The sequence below is a fragment of the Belonocnema kinseyi genome, chromosome 8 (assembly GCF_010883055.1).
Source record: "Belonocnema kinseyi isolate 2016_QV_RU_SX_M_011 chromosome 8, B_treatae_v1, whole genome shotgun sequence".
NCBI lineage: Eukaryota > Metazoa > Arthropoda > Insecta > Hymenoptera > Cynipidae > Belonocnema > Belonocnema kinseyi.
Window position 1 is genome coordinate 134477118 of NC_046664.1, and position 20531 is coordinate 134497648.

Here is a 20531-nt window from a genome sequence, read left to right on the forward strand (position 1 = left end):
TTTCGGCACCAGCTGACAAAAACATCATAACCAAGGAGAATGAAAAGAAAGAGAGGTATCGAGACCTTATAAGGGAGTTGCAACGATTGTACCCAGAATATTATATTAAACTGATCGTCCTCATCATCGGTGGTCTTGGAGGTGCCAAGCTTTAACTTGCTAATAGCCTAAAAAGCATCCCTGCGTGTCAACAATTTGCTAGAACACTTGCGGGAAAAATGCAGAAGGCGGTTGTTCTTGGGTCGCTCCGTGTTCTTAGGGTGCACGAGGCTTTTGCTGAATCGTCGTACTGATTCCTTTACAGACTGTAACCACCTATCTCACGGTTGTGAGACGTGGTTATGGCTGAAATTTTACCGCGATTTCGCTGGAAGCGGGTGCAATTTTTCAGATTAGCACCCTGCTCCCGGCGAAATCCTGCGGTTGTCCTGATGACAAATTTTTAATTATATATATATATATATAAATACTCCATTTATATTTCAACAATAATATCGTGTTTAAATCGATTGATAAACTTATTGAAGAGAAATTTGTGAATGGCTAACATTATCTAGCCCCTAGGTGCTGAATATGGATACGAGATGATCTCCTATCTCATATTATTTTGTTCGAATTACAAGCATTTTTCCAATCGAATTACTCGGACTTTTTGTTGTCATTTTCTGTCTACAAACTAAATTAAATATACTAATATTAATATAAATGAACAAAAAATTGTTAGCATTCGAGAAAGATTAGTTATTTATGTATTAACCTTAAAAAACGTTAATCTTGACTTAACTTGGTATTGCACGTAATATATTATACTAATTTAGATTTATAATTTCAATTATAGTGGAATTCCTCAAGACGATATCGTTTTTCAACCAAAACGGAGAAATTATAATTCAGTGGCTATGAGGAATATTTTTTTATTGTTTACATTAGTTTAGAACATTTTTGATTTGAACTAAATCTTTTCCAATTAAAAAATAAAAATTTCTTGAATTTTGTTACATACTCTGGCATCGCCTAACCTCATTATATGTTAAATCTAATATTCACATTTTATAATTAATACACATAATGTTCGTATAGGATTTTCAACAAGAAGTATTTGTGTCAAAACTGGTCAATTGGGCAGCAAGAAATATTTATCTCTTAACTTTTTTTATTATAAAGAGACTCGAGAAATCTTGCACCATCTTAAGCTGGTCGCTGAAGTTCCAATGCGAAACAGAATGATATATATGGTTTAAAACACACTTCATAAAATAAAAGGATCTGCAATGGCGATTTTTCAGAACAACGTATATAAAATATCGTTCACTTTAGACGGCTGTCTTAGGTTGATAATCGAGTTTATGATGACATCACTGGACACTTCATTTATGACGACTGAAAACTGCACTTCCTTGTATAGACTTTCTGGCTTTTCATAGTCAACATAGTGGTAAGGACATTGCCAAATCCGTCTGTAAGACTGTAGAAAATTTTCAAATAACACTAAAAGTGCTAGGAGTAACCGTAGGCAACCCTAACGGTTCATGGTGGAATTCTCTTATTCGATGACCTTTGATTACAAAAATCGACACTTCCAAAGTTATTCGGACATTCTTAAGATATAGGTGCAATGAATATTTAAACTATTGGGACTGGAAACTATTCGCGACGGAGATTATAACGGAGATAGAGAAGATCAAGAAGACACTAGAAACTGGAATGAAAATCAGAAGCTGCAAAATTATGATGACAAGGTCAGCAAATTTTAACTGACATTGAAGATAGTCCTATTTTATTTCCACTTTCCAAAATACGAAACTTGTTTAAACTCCTTTAAAAACTCGGATCAGTAGAAAAACACGCTTCAAAGCAATTGCGACGTTTGTGCCATCAAAATTTTGTCGCCGAACATCGACAAGCCAACCAGGTGGGATTCGAGATGTAACATGGTTTTTTTGGTGACGCGAATGCAACAACCGATTATTTTTCTTGGTCAAAATAATATGGCGCTGCCAAAACTGATCATCTCTGTTTATAAATGGATCCTTTTGCAAGAAATGCATAAATATTTGCAAAACTTTAAAGTCTTATCAACATCTTTCAGTGGACAAAAGTATCCTGCCTTGAGTTTGATCGTTGTCGATTTTAGTATTCTTCTTGATAAGATTAAAAAGTTGATCAAAAGATTACAAAGAAAAAGTTAGGAGCCCTGTAGAAGATAATAAGATTTTATCTTTAGACATAGGGTTAGCCAAATTGCTTAAGCTCCAAATATTTTTTACGATATTCTGCGTCTATCATAATATATACTTTCAACACAACATGAATACAAAAATAAAGCGGGGGTAAACGACCCTTTAATTATGTATGATATTTTAAAGTAAGTCTAAACTCGAGCCAAAAAATCCGAAGAAAATACGTTTTGCAAACGAAAAAGAGGATGAAGGTATTTATGTATTCATACAAAAGAGCAGTGAAGAGAGTAACTACCCCTAAACTATTTTGATACAAGAAAAATCATCAAAATCTTTAGAAAGCATATATAGTTTATAGACAAAAATAAAATTTTCTAGTCAAATTTACAATTTTTTGAATCCTATATATTATATTGAAGCTGTTTTCTTCAAACTTTAAACAATAATGATATTCGTCAAAAAATGTTTAAGATATGATGATTTCTTACACTACGAGCATATAATTACAGCAATATTCGTACAACCTAATATGTCACAATGTGTCTTACAAGAATCACCGAAGCTACAGTCCACCGGACTGTCGAATTTACCTGCTTTTTCTGCAATATATCCACTTTTGTACCGTTAATGGTTGCAAAGATTAGTATATCTTGGTGAGGTTAGCTGATTATGGACCAAAAACTGAAACTTAATAATACTATTCCTGATATATAATTCATATCTTAATTCATCAGAATAAAAGAATCGGAAAAGTGATGCACATAATTTTTTTAAACTCTAAACCCAAATAAATCTAAAAATCGAATTTTTTCTATTGTTCCTGTTGGAATAATATTAAAAATTGCATTCAAAATCACCTTTTTTTTGCAAGATAAATATGTTTCACAAAACGTACAATGTACTACATTAATTTACGATGATAACATTAAAAAAATGTTAATTATTTCAACAGAAACGACATGAAAAATTCAATATTCATTGTCAACTATTCTATTATTTCACATTCTGTGACAAATTTTATCCTTTGAAAAAAAAGGTGAATCATTTGCAACAAATCGCATACATTCAAATTAAACAAACTTTGCAAATAATACGCAAAAGATTTAATTATAAACGTTAATAATGTGAAACAAATTAGGCGTAGTTACGCTCGTCGATGCTCTTTTTTTCTTAAAAATACTTCTAACCTCATCCTTGAGTTTGAGTTGGAAATTAGCTCCTCCATACGTCCGTCTAATCTGCCTTACAAAACTGCCCAGTCATGAACCTTATTTTCGTCAAGACAAAGCATGTACCGTGTTAATGCATCATGTGTAAGGAGACTGGGCATTACTGCAAGTATTTGACTATTATACCCGTCTGACTAAAATGTATGGCCGGATAAGTAGAAACATTGAAAGGGTTGGTTCGATGAGAATGAAGGGGTAGTTACGGATGACGACCCCCTTCTCCAAAAACCGTAGAATTGATCAATGATCTAGAATCTCAGAGATGTAACGTTGATCTACTGACGGGAATCGCAGTAATACCGGAATTGACCGCAAAACTTTCTTTTCAAGGATAGCCTACGCTAACCAGAGGCTCAGCAAAATTCACCGATGGTGTATTAATAATCGTAGAAATCATCACGCCGGACCTCTGCGCTATCTCACTCATAGTTGGAGCCATGGGCCGTATGGTTTGAAAAGAAAACGTTGGCCTACTTTAGATGAAAACAGACAATATGATACGCACGCTCATTCAGGTTTCCCTCGTTACTTAACTCAAAACTGACAAGGACATTTTCCATCTCCGCGGTCGATAGTTCACTCATCCAGGTAATAATCCGATCGGTTGTATCCGCCCAGATTTGTGATAGTTCAAAATCAGAATACTCTATTTTAATAAAATTAAGAACCAATAATGATAATTAGTACAAATAAAAAAATGCAATCAATCTTCAGTGAAATAAAACGACTAACAACAATTCGTTAACTTTAAATATATTGCGGCCTTAACCTTAACAATTTCAAAATCACTATAAAATACGAGAATATTCCCTGGAATGAGAAAATACTGGAATATTGGCAAATTTTCATAAAATTCCCAAAATTACAGAAAGTATATGACATCAAATCGCCCATCAATTATAAATGAAATAAAATCAGATTTCTAAAAGTTTCAATTAGGAATTTCGAAAATTCCCGGTCAGATTTCAAGTAAAAACTACCAGTTACATGTACCGACAATGACGCTCCAATGCAACTTAACTGGATGATACACGTTAAGCATTCACAATATTATTTGAAATTCACAAAATCAGCCAATATACGGTATAAGTTAAGTTAAATCAAGTAAAAATAAAAAAATAAAAAATTGTTAAGAGAACATTTTCCCGTGAGAATGGAAAAAATTTCCTTAACTTTAAAAAATTATCGGAAGTTTCTGATAAATTTCCGGTCAGATTCTCAACCGACGCGACACAACTTGAAGCATGATACAACGAAACTGAAAATCAGCACACGCGAGAAAAGTAAAATAAAAAAAAATAAAAAAATATTTTTCACGTAAAACAGCACAACAGTAAAAATAAAAATTTCTGTGATGGTTTAGGATAAAAAATTTCTCCCGGCTTGCTCAGAGAAGACGCCCCACGTTGGGCGTCATTTGTGACAGGTTCTTTAAATATAAGAGAGAAAAATACTTACCGTCACAAATGGTAGTGAACGAGTTAAAACTTTGAAAAGTCCTGTAAAATGCGTTAAAAATGTACCACAAAAAGTATCTGGTGCGTTGCGCCAGGCACCTTTGGAGACACCACTGAAAGATAAAATTAAAATAAGGAAATTAAAATTAATATTAGTTATTGGAATTCAAAAAAAATTAATGACTCAGACTAGCTTGAGGGAACGCGAATATTCGTGGGGGCGGACACTGACGAAGGTCGAATCAAAACTAATTGTATTTACTAAAATCCATTTTAGTTAGCAACCTCGAGAATTGAAAGTTGTTACAAAATCAACAAGAAAAATTGTAATAAACACACGAAAAAACAACTAACGACTGAAATACCCGGAAAAGACTTAAATGTAATAAAAGAATTTGTGTACAAAAGAAATTAGAAAGATTTTTAGGGAAAGACTTGCAGACTAGATAACACACACAAAAAATAGAAAAATCGAGAAAAACATTGGAGGCAAAAGTTCTAATCAAAAAGAGAGAGAATTGAGGCACCACAACCCACAGTCCAACCATTAAATTTTCCAGAAGAATATCAAACAAGACAGTCCTCAGAAATTTACTTTTACTTGATTATAATTCGTAGGTTATAAGATCTTCACAGCAAAATGGCCACACGATATATGTACGTTCCCGCATTCCAATGATGATCCGCACCCATCTTCGAATCCTGCAGAAAACCTTGTGGAAGTCGCGTAGTGTAACGAGTTGATAAAGTGAAGTTGGAATTCTTCGTTTCAGGTAATTAATCCCTTGGAACTGTCAAAATACAGTGAGGAATATCGTCTTACAAGTAATTAAGAGAACCAAACTCATGAAGCGCCAGTGCCTCCTCTCCCTCTTCCTTCCTCTTCATCTCTTCTCTCTCTCTCTCTCGATAAACGATATAATTCAAAGTAATTATTTTCTTAAAATATAAATCCTAACATCTGTTAAAAGAATTGCCGAAAAACCATCGCTCAACAAAATTTTCAAATGAAATCAATTAATATGAACAGCTTAACCTAATAATAGAGAGCCCCAAACTGAATAACATACAAATAAAAGATCAGGGAAACCTCAAACATTGATACGTAATAGCGCTCTGAACTCTCCAGTCGAAAATTCCCACTCTACTCCCTTTTTCACTGTCACGTTTCGGGACTACCTATGTGATTTCACAAGATCTAGAATCTTCCGGGCGGCGTTCCCCTTGCCCCCTACCCATCTACGTAGATCTATGCTACTCAGTCTTATCTGCTGTGACGCTTCGGTGTCAGTAGCGGGTCGAGCGATAGAAAGGGGGATTGGGCCACGAACTTAATGGCACCCTATAGTCATGCCTTACTACTTTAACATATTCTACAGAAACAATTAAATTTTTTCAGAAGAAGTTTTACATAGTGCGGAAGCTGTATGGCTAACAGAAGATGGCCACTTGATGCTATATGCTGCTTTCAATGATTCGCTTGTAAAGGAAGTACATAATGTTAAATTTGGAGATGACCAATATCCTACAATGAGACATTTGCGGTATCCCAAGGTATTAAATAATGCTTTTTTTTGGGATATCAAACCCTTAATGTTTAAAATAATTAAGTTAATGCAGTTTTCGTATTCGCATAATTTTTATATGATACTGAAGAGCGTGTAGTACGATTCAAGTAATATGAAATATAGTTTCTCATATGTAACTGTTCTCCCGTGAGAAACCGTTGAGAACATCAATATTTTACAAAGTCACTTAATTTCGACCTTCAACCATACGAAATTACCTCATATCCAATATGCTTCAGCTCTTTCACTTACAATGCTGATGATTCAAAAAGCTTGTAAACCCTTTCGCTGAATATTAAGTTCATATACAAGATATATCTCGTGACTTAACGCTAATTGTGATAAATTAGATTCTGCAACAGCTTTTTGGCATGCTTAGGTCCTCCTAATGTCCTTTTTTTTAAACTGAATAATTTTTAATATTATTTTACGCGTGCACTCTTTGATTTTTAAATGGCTTCTTAAGGTTTTTTTTAATGATTTTGCGGTACTTAATTTTGAGGCCGAACGTTTGAATCTCGTTGTCCCTGTGTTTTCGATGTGCGGTCGAATTATCTGGAACAAATTACCCTTTCATTGTTATGAGATTATGGTGGATTACAAAGTTATTATTTCAAAGTTATTTATATGTATACAAACAAGGTAGTGGAAGAATATTGAAGAAAACTAAGCCTTATTTAATAAATTAGCCGTTTTTTACCAAAGATCATGACAAATGCTTACTGATGTAGAGCATATGGAGGCGTCCTAACGATAGGATGCCAACGCACGCGATCGACTAGGAGATACGTAACCAAAAACATAAAGATTAAAAAGCTAATCGAGAAGCTGGCGCTAGAAAGTTTTAGCTCGCGGAATTGAGCAAGATGAAACTAGAAGGTGGGGAAAGCTAAAAGATGCTCGCTCGCCCCACCAAATCATGAAAGTTCTATCTCGGGCGAGCAACGAATTAAGGTGCCATTTCTGGCTTATAACCTAAACGCGGAAAGTTGCACCTTCGTGCTTTGCTCACTCGAGATAGAACTTTTATGATTTAATGAAACGGGCGAGCACCTTTCAGTTTACGCCAACTTCTAGCTTCATCTTGCTCAATTCCGCGAGCAAGACTTTTTAGCGCTTACTTCTCGGTTATCTTTTTATTGTTTTTATTTTTATTTAAGTGCCGTCAAGTCGTATCGCGAGCGTTGGCATCCTGCCGTTAGAACGCCTCGATATGTTTATCCGTTCGTTCATAAAAATTATTATTATTACGAAATACCCTTAAAATTAATAACAATAAAAACGCGAATAAGATAAAAAGGTATTTAAATCAAAGAAAACACGTGTTTAAAATATGATTAGTATACTATATATACTATTCAGATTGTGATTTAAACATACAAATTCTAAAATATTAAATCAACAAAATTAACATATATTGCTAATAAGTAATTTTTTCTGAAAGAGTAAACTGTATTCCAGCCTGATCGATTTTTATATCGATGAATAAGCTATATATCACTTCGTGATTTCATAAGTTCAATTCCAAGTTTTGGAAAAATATACTAATTTAAATTTAAAATCAAGTTCTGCTATTAATTCCGATTTTTAGAATTTTAATTAGGATTTTTTAATATTGACATAATTTTAACCTGAACTGTTAAATGTATTGTAAATTATAATTTTCAAACCTCTGTGAATATTATTCCCATTCAATAACCGCTACATTTAGAATTTTAACATTTTAATGTCAGATTAATATCATTGGTTTAGATATACTAATGCTTCAAAATTTGAATTTATGCTAATTTGATTTTAGCTATGTTGCTTTGTGTAAGAATGTAATTTCAGATGATGACAAAAACGCGTGAGCGATTGAAGTTTCTTCGATTTAATGTTCTTAATCTTAAATGTCGTTTGATAGATGAGCACTTCTTTCGAGGCAATTTCTTTAATTATTGCTGAATGATTTGATTTTAATTGGAAACATAATTGAATAATTACGTAATAATCAATATTAAAAAAAAATGTAGTCTCTAGTAACAATTTTTAACGTTTTGAACCTATAAATTATTATTATTGTTAAGAATTGATATTATATTCCATGTACAGAAAGTTTATACATAAAAGTCTTAATCGAATGATAACAGTATTTGAAGAGTGAATCTCCGAATCGATATAAGGGAATTTTCCAAAAAAATTTAAAATTTAGGTCCCACTTCCATTATATAAGAAATATTTATAAATAATACTAGAATAAAGTACTCACAGCGAAGTAGTTTTTAACAAAGTTTCCAAGTTTGTCACTCGTTCATATATCCTTAAAAACAATAGAATAGAAAAATAAGTAAAACAAAATTGAATTACCATATTTTTGTCGCGTTGCATTATTTGATATAAATACGTTTTAAAAGAGAAATTTTATAATATTTAGAATAAGTTCTTTTCAACGACTACAAATATCGCTAACTCATTTCATATGAATTTATACAACTTTTTATAAGATCGATTTGAAGTTTTATAGTTGCAAATCAATACAAAAAAACATCAGGACAAACGTTTCCAAACAAGAAAGCTTGTTCTTTCTTTCGATGCGTCGGTAGAGTACCATCTCTAAGGGAAGCACTGCGGTTCTCCCTTATAGCAACCCTATTTGGATTTCCGCATGTATATGCGCGTTATTAAGTTACATTAATTAATGCAGATTAATTAGAAAGGACGTATAGTCCACGATAGTTTCACTTTGCGGAAGAAGAGAGTAAATGCCCATGAGGTTCGCTATAGGCGACAGCGCATCAGACTATATTTCGCTTTCTACCCAGCCCAGTCTGCTACATATATACTTTTATTGACTTTTGTGACGGGGGCAAGAAGAGATTTGAGTTTTTAAAAAGGGGTTGCGCTGACACGTAGTCAGAGCGACGTTTCTTTATTCTAAGTAGTAAAAAGGTATGACAAGAACTGGTGCGCTGGGCCAAAGCGCTACAATATATAGCCCTTCTATCTTATCTAAATGCGTGGGCGTATGCCACTGTTACACCCTCTTTGGTAAACAGAGTTTGGTCCCTAAACCCTTCTAATAAAATGTAACTTTTTTATTTTTCATGTGCAGAGGCGTTTCTTCTACTGGAGGTTTGTTAGAGTAAATTACAGCAGGCGAAGGAGCATTATGAGCGTTGGTCTTCACACAGAATACGCAAATCTTTATTGGAATACATTTTCATTTCAATTTGCAGAACCCGCATTTGTAGAATGTATATAGCGTGATTAATATTATACTAGCATATCCTAGGTATTGCAACCATTCGAGAGCTTTCACTGACAAAGTTGAAAATCGATGATGACTCCCTATTTTACTTATATGAAAGATTGCTTGATGATCGCTACATTGACTTCGCTGATATCGATAATGTGCTGATAACTCTCGGGGTCGGCTTCGAGGTGTTACTTAGTTCTATTCATTATTTCGAATCCCCGAATAGTATCCGTTAGCATTTGCGGTGTTAGTATCTGGAGGTGCACAATTCCATGTTTTCCGTTATTTATTTCTGTCAATAATGTAATAATATCTTCTGCTAATTTTTCTATTAAAATTGCACAAGTTAAAATTTTTGTTGTTACGAATAAATTCCTCGTATTATTATTGAGGCTTCTTCTGAATTGTTCGGCGTTACTAATTTCTTGTTCTAATTCAGTTTTTAGTTCACCGTAATTAATCGAAGAAGAATCCAATAATACTTTTAATATTTTGGTATGGTTCTGCAAGGCTTGAGCCATATTTTTATTGTCTATGTATAATTGATAGAACCGCTCATTAATATGTTCAAGGTCGTTATTACTTAAAGTTCCGAACAGTGTCTTAGAGATGTCCCCAATTGCGTTTATTAATCCTCTTTTGTGTCGTTTATTTTACCCATCACCTGGTTGAGTAGTTGAAGTTTATTTCTGGCCCTCTCATACCTTTCGCCTGTTAACCTAACTTTTTTTTCTTCAGCGCAGTTTGAGTTACACGCTCGAATCGCGAGTGTCATTATATCGCGAACTATATCTAACCTTTCTTGTAGGCTGGAATCATTGATGCTTAACATTAGCTTCCAGGTTTCGTGGTAAAGATGAGCGGTTCCTATTTCCTCGATAAATATGTTTCCGGTAATAGGTGTCAGGGTGTAATTTCTTTTCGTTGTCCATATTTGTGTCAAAAAGTGTCAGAAATACCAAGATCTTCATTCTATAAAAAATAAGGCATGAACTGGTTAGCGTGAATTCTTGTTCTTTCGGTGCTAAACAATATTATGGAGTGATTGTTATCTAGCTTTTCGATTATGGCTGACAAACTTGACCAGGTCTCCCGGTTCATAGATAGATTGCGGTACAACTATCTTGCAATCTTGGTACCTTTTGTATTTCTCTTTCTGAAGTTGTAGCTTTTCCTTTGCTTCCTGTAAGTACTGTTCATGCCTTTCTTTCCACATGTCGAGCAAGTCCTGATATTTCAAATTGGGAGCAGTGGCCAAAGTTGACGGCAAATCAGCATCGGTTCTGCCAAACGTGGCTTGAAACGAACTTATACCAATTCGATCTTGCTTAGTGGTATTGTAAGCGAGAGTTTTTCAGCACAGAGTGAGCTCTTTCTAAACTACCGTTACTTTGGGGGTAATAAGTAGTTGTTTTCACATGCTTTATTCTGAACAGGTTCTCGAAATTCTGGACTAGTTCGGAAACGAAGTCATCGGTGTATTGCGAAATTATTCGCCGAATGGGGTCGGCTAGTTCTGACTCTACGTGATCCATCCGGGTTTTTTCTAATAAATTAAGAATCCTTGAGTTGGCAGTCTTTTCAATTTTCTTTATTTCCTGTTCTGAGATTTTTGTTATCCTATCAATGGGTCAGGTGGTTTAATAGTACGCATAATATCCTTGGCTTGGTTGGTACTTTCATTTTGAACGTTTATAGGAAGCATAGGGCGAACGGGGAGACTGAATACTTCCCTATTCTGATAGACCGGTTCTATGTTTTGAGGGTTCGCGTGGTGCATAGACCCAATAGGGCGGTTGGGTGCTTCCCTGTTATAAAAGCTAGGCTCTTGGATTACAGAATTCGCGGAGGGCGTATGTCGGATAATATTATTAGGTACTTCACTATTGTGATGAATAGGCTCTTGGATTTGGGGATTCGCGTAGGGTCTAGAGCCGCTAGAGCGATTAGTTATCTCTGTAGGACGGCTAGGTTCTCGGTTTCGATTAATGCTATTTCCTTCTTCTTCGTCTGGTATTAGTTCCGGATCCTCCCTATCTATTTGCACCTGAGTTCTTAATCCAACTCGGCCCGCTAGAGTTCTGATTTTTTCCACCCTATTTTCCATTTCCCTTGTCAAAAAACTCATACTAATTTCGTAACTATTCATTTTGGCTAAGATGGTTTGTAGCATCTATTCTGTTGTCGAAGGAGTAGGAGAGGATGCGGGGGATGCCATTGTCGCGGTTCTGAAAGGCGTAATCTACGGAATGTGCCCTTCCTTTACGTGCCGAAAGCCAGGTTTTTTATCTTATCTGTTTTTACGAAAAATAGATATCTGAGTAACGCGCGCTTTACAATTCTCGTTCTACTCTTAATTTTTCTAATATTTTTCACTGTAAGGACCGCACTTTTACAAATTCACTTATTTATCTAAATTAAATGCTTACTTTTTTGCTGTAGCGACTGCGTGGTTGTCCTCTTCGTCCGTAGAGATGGTGAATCAGGCGTGACGGTACGACGTATCGCCCGCTTGCTGCTACTAACTTCTTCTTATCCTCTTCTTAGGAGGATGGTGAACCAGGCCTAACGGCACGGCGTATCGGCGGCTTGCAATGGCTTCGTCTTCTCGGATTTGCTCCCGAGGGTTTACAGCAGTATGTCGCTTACCCAAGTTCCTTTTTCAGGTTTTCGTCAACACTGGTTTACGTAAAATAGGGCCTACTTCAGTTCAGCCTCTAATTTTGCCATTTTCATTATTTGCCTGCTTTTTTACGAGGAAAATATTCGTAAATATCTCCTCGGAGGTCTTCCTTATTCTTGTAGAATTTTTCTTTATCTTTCTTGACCCGCTTCAGGTGTTTAGTTTCAAGATGGTGCAGTTTGATTGTTTTAACTGTGATCGTTTGCCACCATCCTGGCAGGATCGCCAAAGTGTGACGGGGGCAAGAAGAGATTTGAGTTTTTAAAAAGGGGTCGCGCTGACACGTAGTCAGAGCGACGCTTCTTTGTTCTAAGTAGTAAAAAAGTATGACAAGAACTGGTGCGTTGGGCCAAAGCGCTACAATATATAGCCCTTCTATCTTATCTGAATCCGTGGGCGTATACCACTGTTACACTTTCCCTTTACAGGCGTTCACCGCAGGCGAGAACACTCGTGACGTGGAGGTAGCATGCTTCTTGCTATTTCCTTCTGGATTCCGAGAAATTAGTGTTGAATTTTGCCCTACCAACTAAAAAGATACATGAGAAACATTGCCGCTTAGGTCGACTTTTTCATTGCCAAGATTAAGAGAATCACTCTAAGCGGCAATGTCACTTACGTACCTTTTTAGTTTGTATGGCAGAATTTCTAGTAGGAAAATATCCCCTTTTGAACCCATTCAACTATCAGATTTAAATGGCCATGAATGAAGACTGTTTTTGGGTATCTGTCTCCTTTCTCAATATGAGCGAGTTTCATTGAGATAAATGCTTTATTTCTTTCTTTAATTATCGAACACTTTACATTTCATTATAAGTATAGATGATTTAAATGCTGGGTTCCAAAGCAGAATAAAAATTATTTTATTGTTTCCTTTAAGTTTCTTTTATGGGCACTTACACACTCAATAAAACAAAATTAAATTATAAGCTTTTGTATCTTGCTAGGAGATTTTGTGTGCATTTCGTTCACGTAAATTGAAGTAGGGGAAAGGTGATTCTGCTCAAGCAGAATCGCCCATTGCGTCCCAGGCATGATAATGAAAGATTGTGATTCCTTGAATCTTATTAAAGATTGGGTTTAAAATCCAGGTTTACAATACTGAATGCTCCGCGTTATTCAATATATGTCCCCACTGGTGGCTTGAAGAAGCGTTTACGATTTTGCTACGGGAACAATAACGCTGCATCTGGCGCTTGGCGCTAGATTGTACATTTATCTCGCGCTTCGCGCTCGATTATATATTTACCTCGCGCTACGCGCTCGGTCTTTATAATTTCGCACATTTTTGCGCAAAAATTTTAAAATTAAGACTCAAAACATCCACCACTGTAATTTTGTGATTTTGAATTCTCTTTCGTTACAAAAGCTTAGCTCGAGAGTTTGAGCGCACCTACGGCACGCTACTGAAGGCAATTGCACTTCGCGCTTAGTCTTTGCATTTTTTCCGCATCCGGGCACAGACCTTTTAAAATCAAAGGTGAGCGGACTAACAACCGTAATTTTGTAATTTTGAACTCTCTTTTGGCAAAGCTCTTTTGACTTTGAAGGACACATTCTCATCACATATCTCGTGCTTCGCACTCGTATTTCTCCAACATGTCAACTTTTCTACATTTTACACAACACTTTTATATCAATTATAATACATTTCTTATGTAACTCTGTCTGGAATTACTTATTAAAAAATGGCAAAATAAAAAGCAAATTGTATTTATCATGATTATTTTTGTATTTGTTTCTTATTTTTGCTTTAAATTGTTTTCTAAGCTGCTCTGAAACATGCATCATCTCAATAAATGTATATCATTACAATTCATAATATGCATAAAAGTTGAACCATACTAATTCTTATTTCCTTGTTTTTATATTTTTTTTATTTTTAATGTTTTTTTTACGAAAAAATAAAAACTAATGCGCATCTGCATAGGGTCTAATACAGGAACCCAAATGGGGTCCTATATAGGAGCCTATATCCTCTTTCGTCTTTTCTGTTCTTTTTCCAAAAAGGTAATTTTTGAATTTTTAATCTTATGTTTTACGATTGAAAGAAAATCTACTGGTCTTATCGAAAAATGATAAATAATAAATTTGTAGATCTTTTTAGGCAAACAACTTTTGTCTGGTAATTAAAGTTCATACCTTGTGTCGCTTTTTCAAAAAAAAAAATATTTTTATTTTGAATGTTATTCTTTACGACTTAAGCAAAAACTACGTGTCCTATCAAAAACTATAGCTCTTGTTTGGATGAACAAGTTTTGTCTCATTTTTGCTCGTAGCTTATATTGAAAAGTGACTCATTAAATTTGTAGTTCTTTCCAGGGCACGCAATTTGAGCTTTTCCATTTTTTTCGTATCTTGCATAGTTTGACCAAAAAATGGAATTTTTTAATTTTTCATTATTTTTGGTACGATTAAATTTGGAATGTTCAACTTTTCGATTAAATTAAAAAAGTTGTTATCATAGTAATGTAGGGCTTTCAAAAAGCAAAGTTTTTCTTTTCTAGACTTTTTTTAATATCATGCGTTGTTTGGCCTAAAATGTTCATTTTAATTTGTTTTTTTGGATTTTGAGAATGCTCTAACTGATAATTTTTTTTATAGAAAAAAGTCATGGAAATAAATTGTTTGAGTTTCTGAGTACTATGAGCAACCGTACATAGAATTTTTAAATCTTGAAAAAATGTGAGTTCAAACATTTTTGGTACGATCAAATTTGGAATTTGCAACTTTTAAAACAAATTAAAAAAGATGTTATCATAATCTTATAGGGCTTTTAAAAGGCAAACTTTTTCTTTTCTTGACTTTTTTTCATATCATGCGTTTTTTGGCTTCAAAGGTTCATTTTAGTTTGTTTTTTTTTTGGATTTTGAAATGCTTTAACTATGACAATTTTCTTTTTAAAGAAAAAAGTCAAAAGGATAAATTGTTTACGTTTCGAAGTACTATGAACAACCGTGCATAGAATTTTTACACCTTGAAAAATTGTGGTTTCAAAATTTTTTTGTACAATCAAACATGGAATTTTCCACTTTTTGACCAAATTGAAAAAGTTGTTATCCTAATCTTGTAGGGCTTTCAAAAGCAACGTTTTTCATTCCTAAACTTTTTTTCGTATAATGCGTTGTTTGGTCTTAATTGTTCATTTTAGTTTGTTTTTTTTTGGATTTTAAAAATTCTATAACTCTATTAATTTTTTATTTTTCGAAAGAAGTCATTAGAATAAATTGTTAAAATTTTTAAATACTATGAAGAACCATACAGAGAATTTTTGAAGTTTTAAAAAAGTGGTCTCAAGAAAATTCAAAATGTGACTACTTTTTGAATTTTCATCCAAATTGGCTGGCTAACGAACTTGACCTTTAGTTTAAGACACTAAATGAGTGTACTAAAGGGCAATCTAATAGATTACTTTTTTCAAAAGTTATCGTGTTCACAGACAGACATACAGACAGACAAATTCGTAAAAACTTGTTTTTCGGATTCAGGGGGTCTCAAAACGTGGGCATTTGAAAAAACTGGGGGGGGGGGTCAAATTTTACACAAATCTAATACCTTCTCTGGTGAGAATGTAAAAAAAAATTAACCAGAACAAACTTACGAGTCCTATATGTTTTTTTGGCAGCTGAATCCAAATTCGTTGATGACTTATCTCGAGCACGTCAGGATTTTCCATCAATCGTAAAAAATGGCGGAAAATCGATTTTCATCCTCGAAATTAAAAAGTTAACAAACCACGTAACCAAAGACCCATAAGCCCACAAACCTCAAACCTACAACCAGAGAGAAATAGAGAGTCACAATGCATTAGAAATATCAGCTGATAGAAATATGGCGCCCCCTACTCGCCCGTATACCCGTGATGGCCATTTGATTTATATTTATATATTTATATATCGGTTTTAAATCCACGAGTGATTCCATGACTCGGTGGATGTGCAAAGTTCTGTACCACCGACAATGACCGACATAAGGTAAATGAAAGTGGCCCTCAACTCTTTACATGTGTGCGTCGCGTGGCCATCGTAGGTATACCGTACGCATACAACCTGATATCGACTTTGCTCACGCAGATTTAGAAATTAGAATTGAGATGGTTGATATTTTACGGCAGTTAAACTGTCTTCGATCGCGAAGCAAGCAATATTTGACAGCACAATCTGAGAGACAAATCAACCAATCTTGTGTTTTTTCAGTGCCCAGTATTTGACCTTAAATTCCGTTTGCACATTTTTTCTATATGTGCTACAATTATTATACATAGCTGGTTAAATTTAATGCCAGATTAAGCAAATCTGCAAATGCCACAAGGAATTAAAGGTTATTAAAGGTTTACGTTTCAGCTCTACTCTCATCATTATTGTTTTCAGAGTTTTTTAGAATTAACACACCAGGTGCGACCGCAAAATCATTGTATTATTAACTCCTAAATATTTGACTCAAAAAAAAAAAGAAAATCAGCCACATATTTTAAGTGACAAAAAATTAAAGCACTGCACAAGTTCAAGTCGGGTGGCCGCTGACTGGGAAAACCGGGAATTATAGTCCAGATTTTTAAACAGCAAGAAGTACCCCAAAGTTTAGAGGAAAACCGGCAAATGTTCAGATTCATTTTTTACTTTTGTGAAAGATTTGATCTAAATTTCCCTAAAAAGTCATCTTTTTTGGTAGTAAAATCAACTATTTTGATGAACACTCGCCTATTTCGAGCAGCTTATTCTACCTTTTAGACTAAAAAATCGCATTCTAATTTTTAAATTTTTCTTTTAAATTCCGCGTTCAGAATTAATCTCTCTCTTTTTAAATTAAACTATTTTGTTGAACATTACTCTATTTTCGACAGAAACTTTCATCTTTTGAATTAAAAACTCGATTTTCAATTTGAAAATTTGTACTATTAAATTCTGTTTTCCGAATTAATCTCTTTTGATTAAAAATTCAACAAAGCAGTTGAGTTTGTAAACAAAAGAGATTAATTCTTAACACAAAATTTTATAGTAAACATTTTCAAATTAAAAATCGAGTTTTCAATTCAAAAGATGAAAGCTTCTGTTGAAAACGGAATAATGTTCGACAAAATGATTAAATGTTTAAATGAGTTTAATTTTCATCCAAAAAGCTGAATTGTATACTAAAAAAAGACATTTTAAATAAAATACATCAATTTTGCACAAAAAAAAATTTATTTTCCTATAACTCTTATTTTCTAATAAAAAATTAACGTTTAATCATAGTTACATTTTCGACAAAAAAGATCAATTTTCTTCTTGTTAACAAAATTACTTTTTAAACAACAACAAAAGAAATTCTACAAAATAGTTCAATTTTCAGAAAACAAATGTTTTCAACTAAATTGATAAATCATCAACAGAAAAAATTAGATCTTGAGCAAAGTAGTTCCACTTTCAACCAGAAAAGTTTTAAAAAATCGTTAAAAGTCTTTGAAATTGCTTTAAATAATTGAAATTCATTGAAAATTTCTTGGAATGTTTTGAAACATCCTAAAATATTTCAAATATTTTACAATCTCGTATTACATTATTTAAATAATTTGAAAATTCCTTACAATCTATCAAAATATCCTAAAATGTAATAAATCTTTCAAAATCTCATATTAAATTACCACAATCAATTGAAAATTGCTTAGAACATTTTAAAATACTCTCAAATATTGCAATACCTTCAAAATATTTTGACATACCTTGAACTTTTTCTTCTAGACTTTAAAAGTACTTCTTTAAAATTCTTTTGGATCATTGTCAATTATAAAAATAAATTGAAAATTCCTTGAAATCTTTAAAAACATTCTGAAATGTTTAAAACCCTTTAAAATCTTTTGAAATCTTTTGAAATGTTTTGAAACTCTTGAAAATTCCTTGAAATTTAGAAAAAACCCTGAAATGTTTCAAAGCTTTTAAAATCTCATACTAAATAATTGAAATAAACTGCAAATTCCTTGGAATTTTTTAAAATTCGCTCAAATTTGTCTAATCCTTCAAAATCTTTTGAAATACCTAGAACTTTTTTTAAAGATTAGAAAAGTACTTGGGAATTTTGGAAAGTAACCCCTCTAAAATTGTTTTAATTCTTTGAAATTTCTTCAGATTATAAAAAAAAATTGAAAATTCCTTGACATGTTTTAAAACATCTTCATATATATAAAATCTCTTGAAGTTTTTTAAAGCTTTAGATTGAAATTTGGAGAAGAGAAAAATGTCAAAACGTTAGATATTGAATTGTTTGTAGATTAGATAAAGTATTAAATTAATTTTATAATATAAAAGAATTTGCAAGAATTGCAACAATTTTAGCAGCTATTTAAACAAATTCCAAAGTACTTTTCAAATCTGTAAAAACATTTCTAAGTATTACAAAAGATTTTGAAGGTTTTGAAATATTTGAAATTATTTTAAAACGTTCCAAGGAATTTTTAATTGATCACAGTAATTTAATATGAGATTTCAAAGCATTAGAAATATCTAAGGGTATTTTTAAAATTGCAAGGAATTTTCAAGATCTTTAAAAAATTTCAAGAGATTTTAAAGGATTTTAAATATTTTAGGATGTTTTAAAACATTCCAAGGAATTTTCAATGAATTTCAATTATTTAAAGCAATTTCAAAGACTTTTAACGATTTTTTTTCAACTTTTCTGGTTGAAAGTGGAACTACTTTGTTCAAAATCTAGTTTTTTTATTAATGATTCATCAATTTAGGAGACAAAATTTGCTTTCTGAAAATAGAACTGTTTTGTAGAATTTTGGAAAATAAATTTCTTTTGTGCAAAGTTCATGTATTTTATTTAAAATGCCTTTTTTTAGTATACAATTCAGCTTTTTGGATGAAAATGAAACTCGCTTAAACATTTAATCATTTTGTTGAACATTATTCCGTTTTCAAAAGAAGCTTTCATCTTTTGAATTGAAAACTCGATTTTTAATTTGAAAATGTTTACTATAAAATTTTGTGTTAAGAATTAATCTCTTTTGTTTACAAACTCAACTGCTTTGTTGAATTTTTAATCAAAAGAGATTAATTCTGAACACGGACTTTAATAGTACAAATTTTCAAATTAAAAATCGAGTTTTTAATTCAAAAGATGAAAGTTTCTGTCGAAAATAGAATAATGTTCAACAAAATAGTTTAATTTAAAAAGAGGGAGATTAATTCTGAACGAGGAATTTAAAAGAAAAATGTTAAAATTAAAATGCGATTTTTTAATCTAAAAGATAGAATCAGCTGTTCGAAATAGGCGAGTGTTCATCAAAATAGTTGATTTTACTACCCAAAAAAGATGAATTTTTAGGGAAATTTAGATTAAATCTTTGGGATACTTCTTGGTGTTTAAAAATCTGGACTACAATTCCCGGTTTTCACAGTCAGTGGCCACTCGACTTGAACTTGTGCAGTGCTTTAATTTTTTGTCAATTAAAATATGTGGCTGATTTTCTTTTTTTTTTGAGTCAAATATTTAGGAGTTAATAATACAATGATTTTTCGGTCACACCTGGTGTGTTAATTCTAAAAAACTCTGAAAACAATAATGATGAGAGTAGAGCTGAAATGTAAACATAGAAACATAACCTTTAATTCCTTGTGGCATTTGCAGATTTGCTTAATTTGGCATTAAATTTAACGAGCTATGTATAATAATTTTAGCACAAATAGAAAAAATGTGCAAACGGAATTTAAGGTCAAATACTGGGCACTTAAAAAACACAAAATTGGTTGATTTGTCTCTCAGATTGTGCTGTCAAAAATTGCTTGCTGCGCGATCGAAGACAGTTTAACTGGGCGTAAAATATCAACTATCTCAATTCTAATTTCTAAATCTGCCTGAGCAAAGTAGATATCAGGTTGTGTGCGTACGGTATACCTACGATGGCCACGCGACGCACACATGTAAAGAGTTGAGGGCCACTTTCATTTACCTTATGTTGGTCATTGTCGGTGGTGCAGAACTTTGCACACCCTAACCTGAAGAGATGGCTCACCGGTAAGCGTTTTTACTCAAGTGAGGAGCTCATAGCTGAAACTGAGGCGTATTTTGGAGACCTTCCGATCGAGTACTTTTCGGACGGTATCAAAATGTTAGAAAATCGTTGGACTCGCTGTATCGACCTAAAAGGAGAGTATGTTGACAAATAAGACCGACTTTGGCCAAAAAAACGTCTCCGTGT

General features: G+C 33.2%; 1 protein-coding gene across 1 annotated transcript in view; it reads left to right on the forward strand.

Annotated features, from left to right (window-relative positions):
- LOC117178714 (inactive dipeptidyl peptidase 10) overlaps positions 1 to 20531 on the forward strand; it is a 1065008-nt gene that overhangs the window by 658300 nt on the left and 386177 nt on the right. The window contains exon 6 of the mRNA XM_033370143.1: positions 6266 to 6420. Within this exon, the coding sequence (XP_033226034.1) occupies positions 6266 to 6420 (155 nt within the window). The remainder of the gene's footprint in view (positions 1 to 6265; positions 6421 to 20531) is intronic.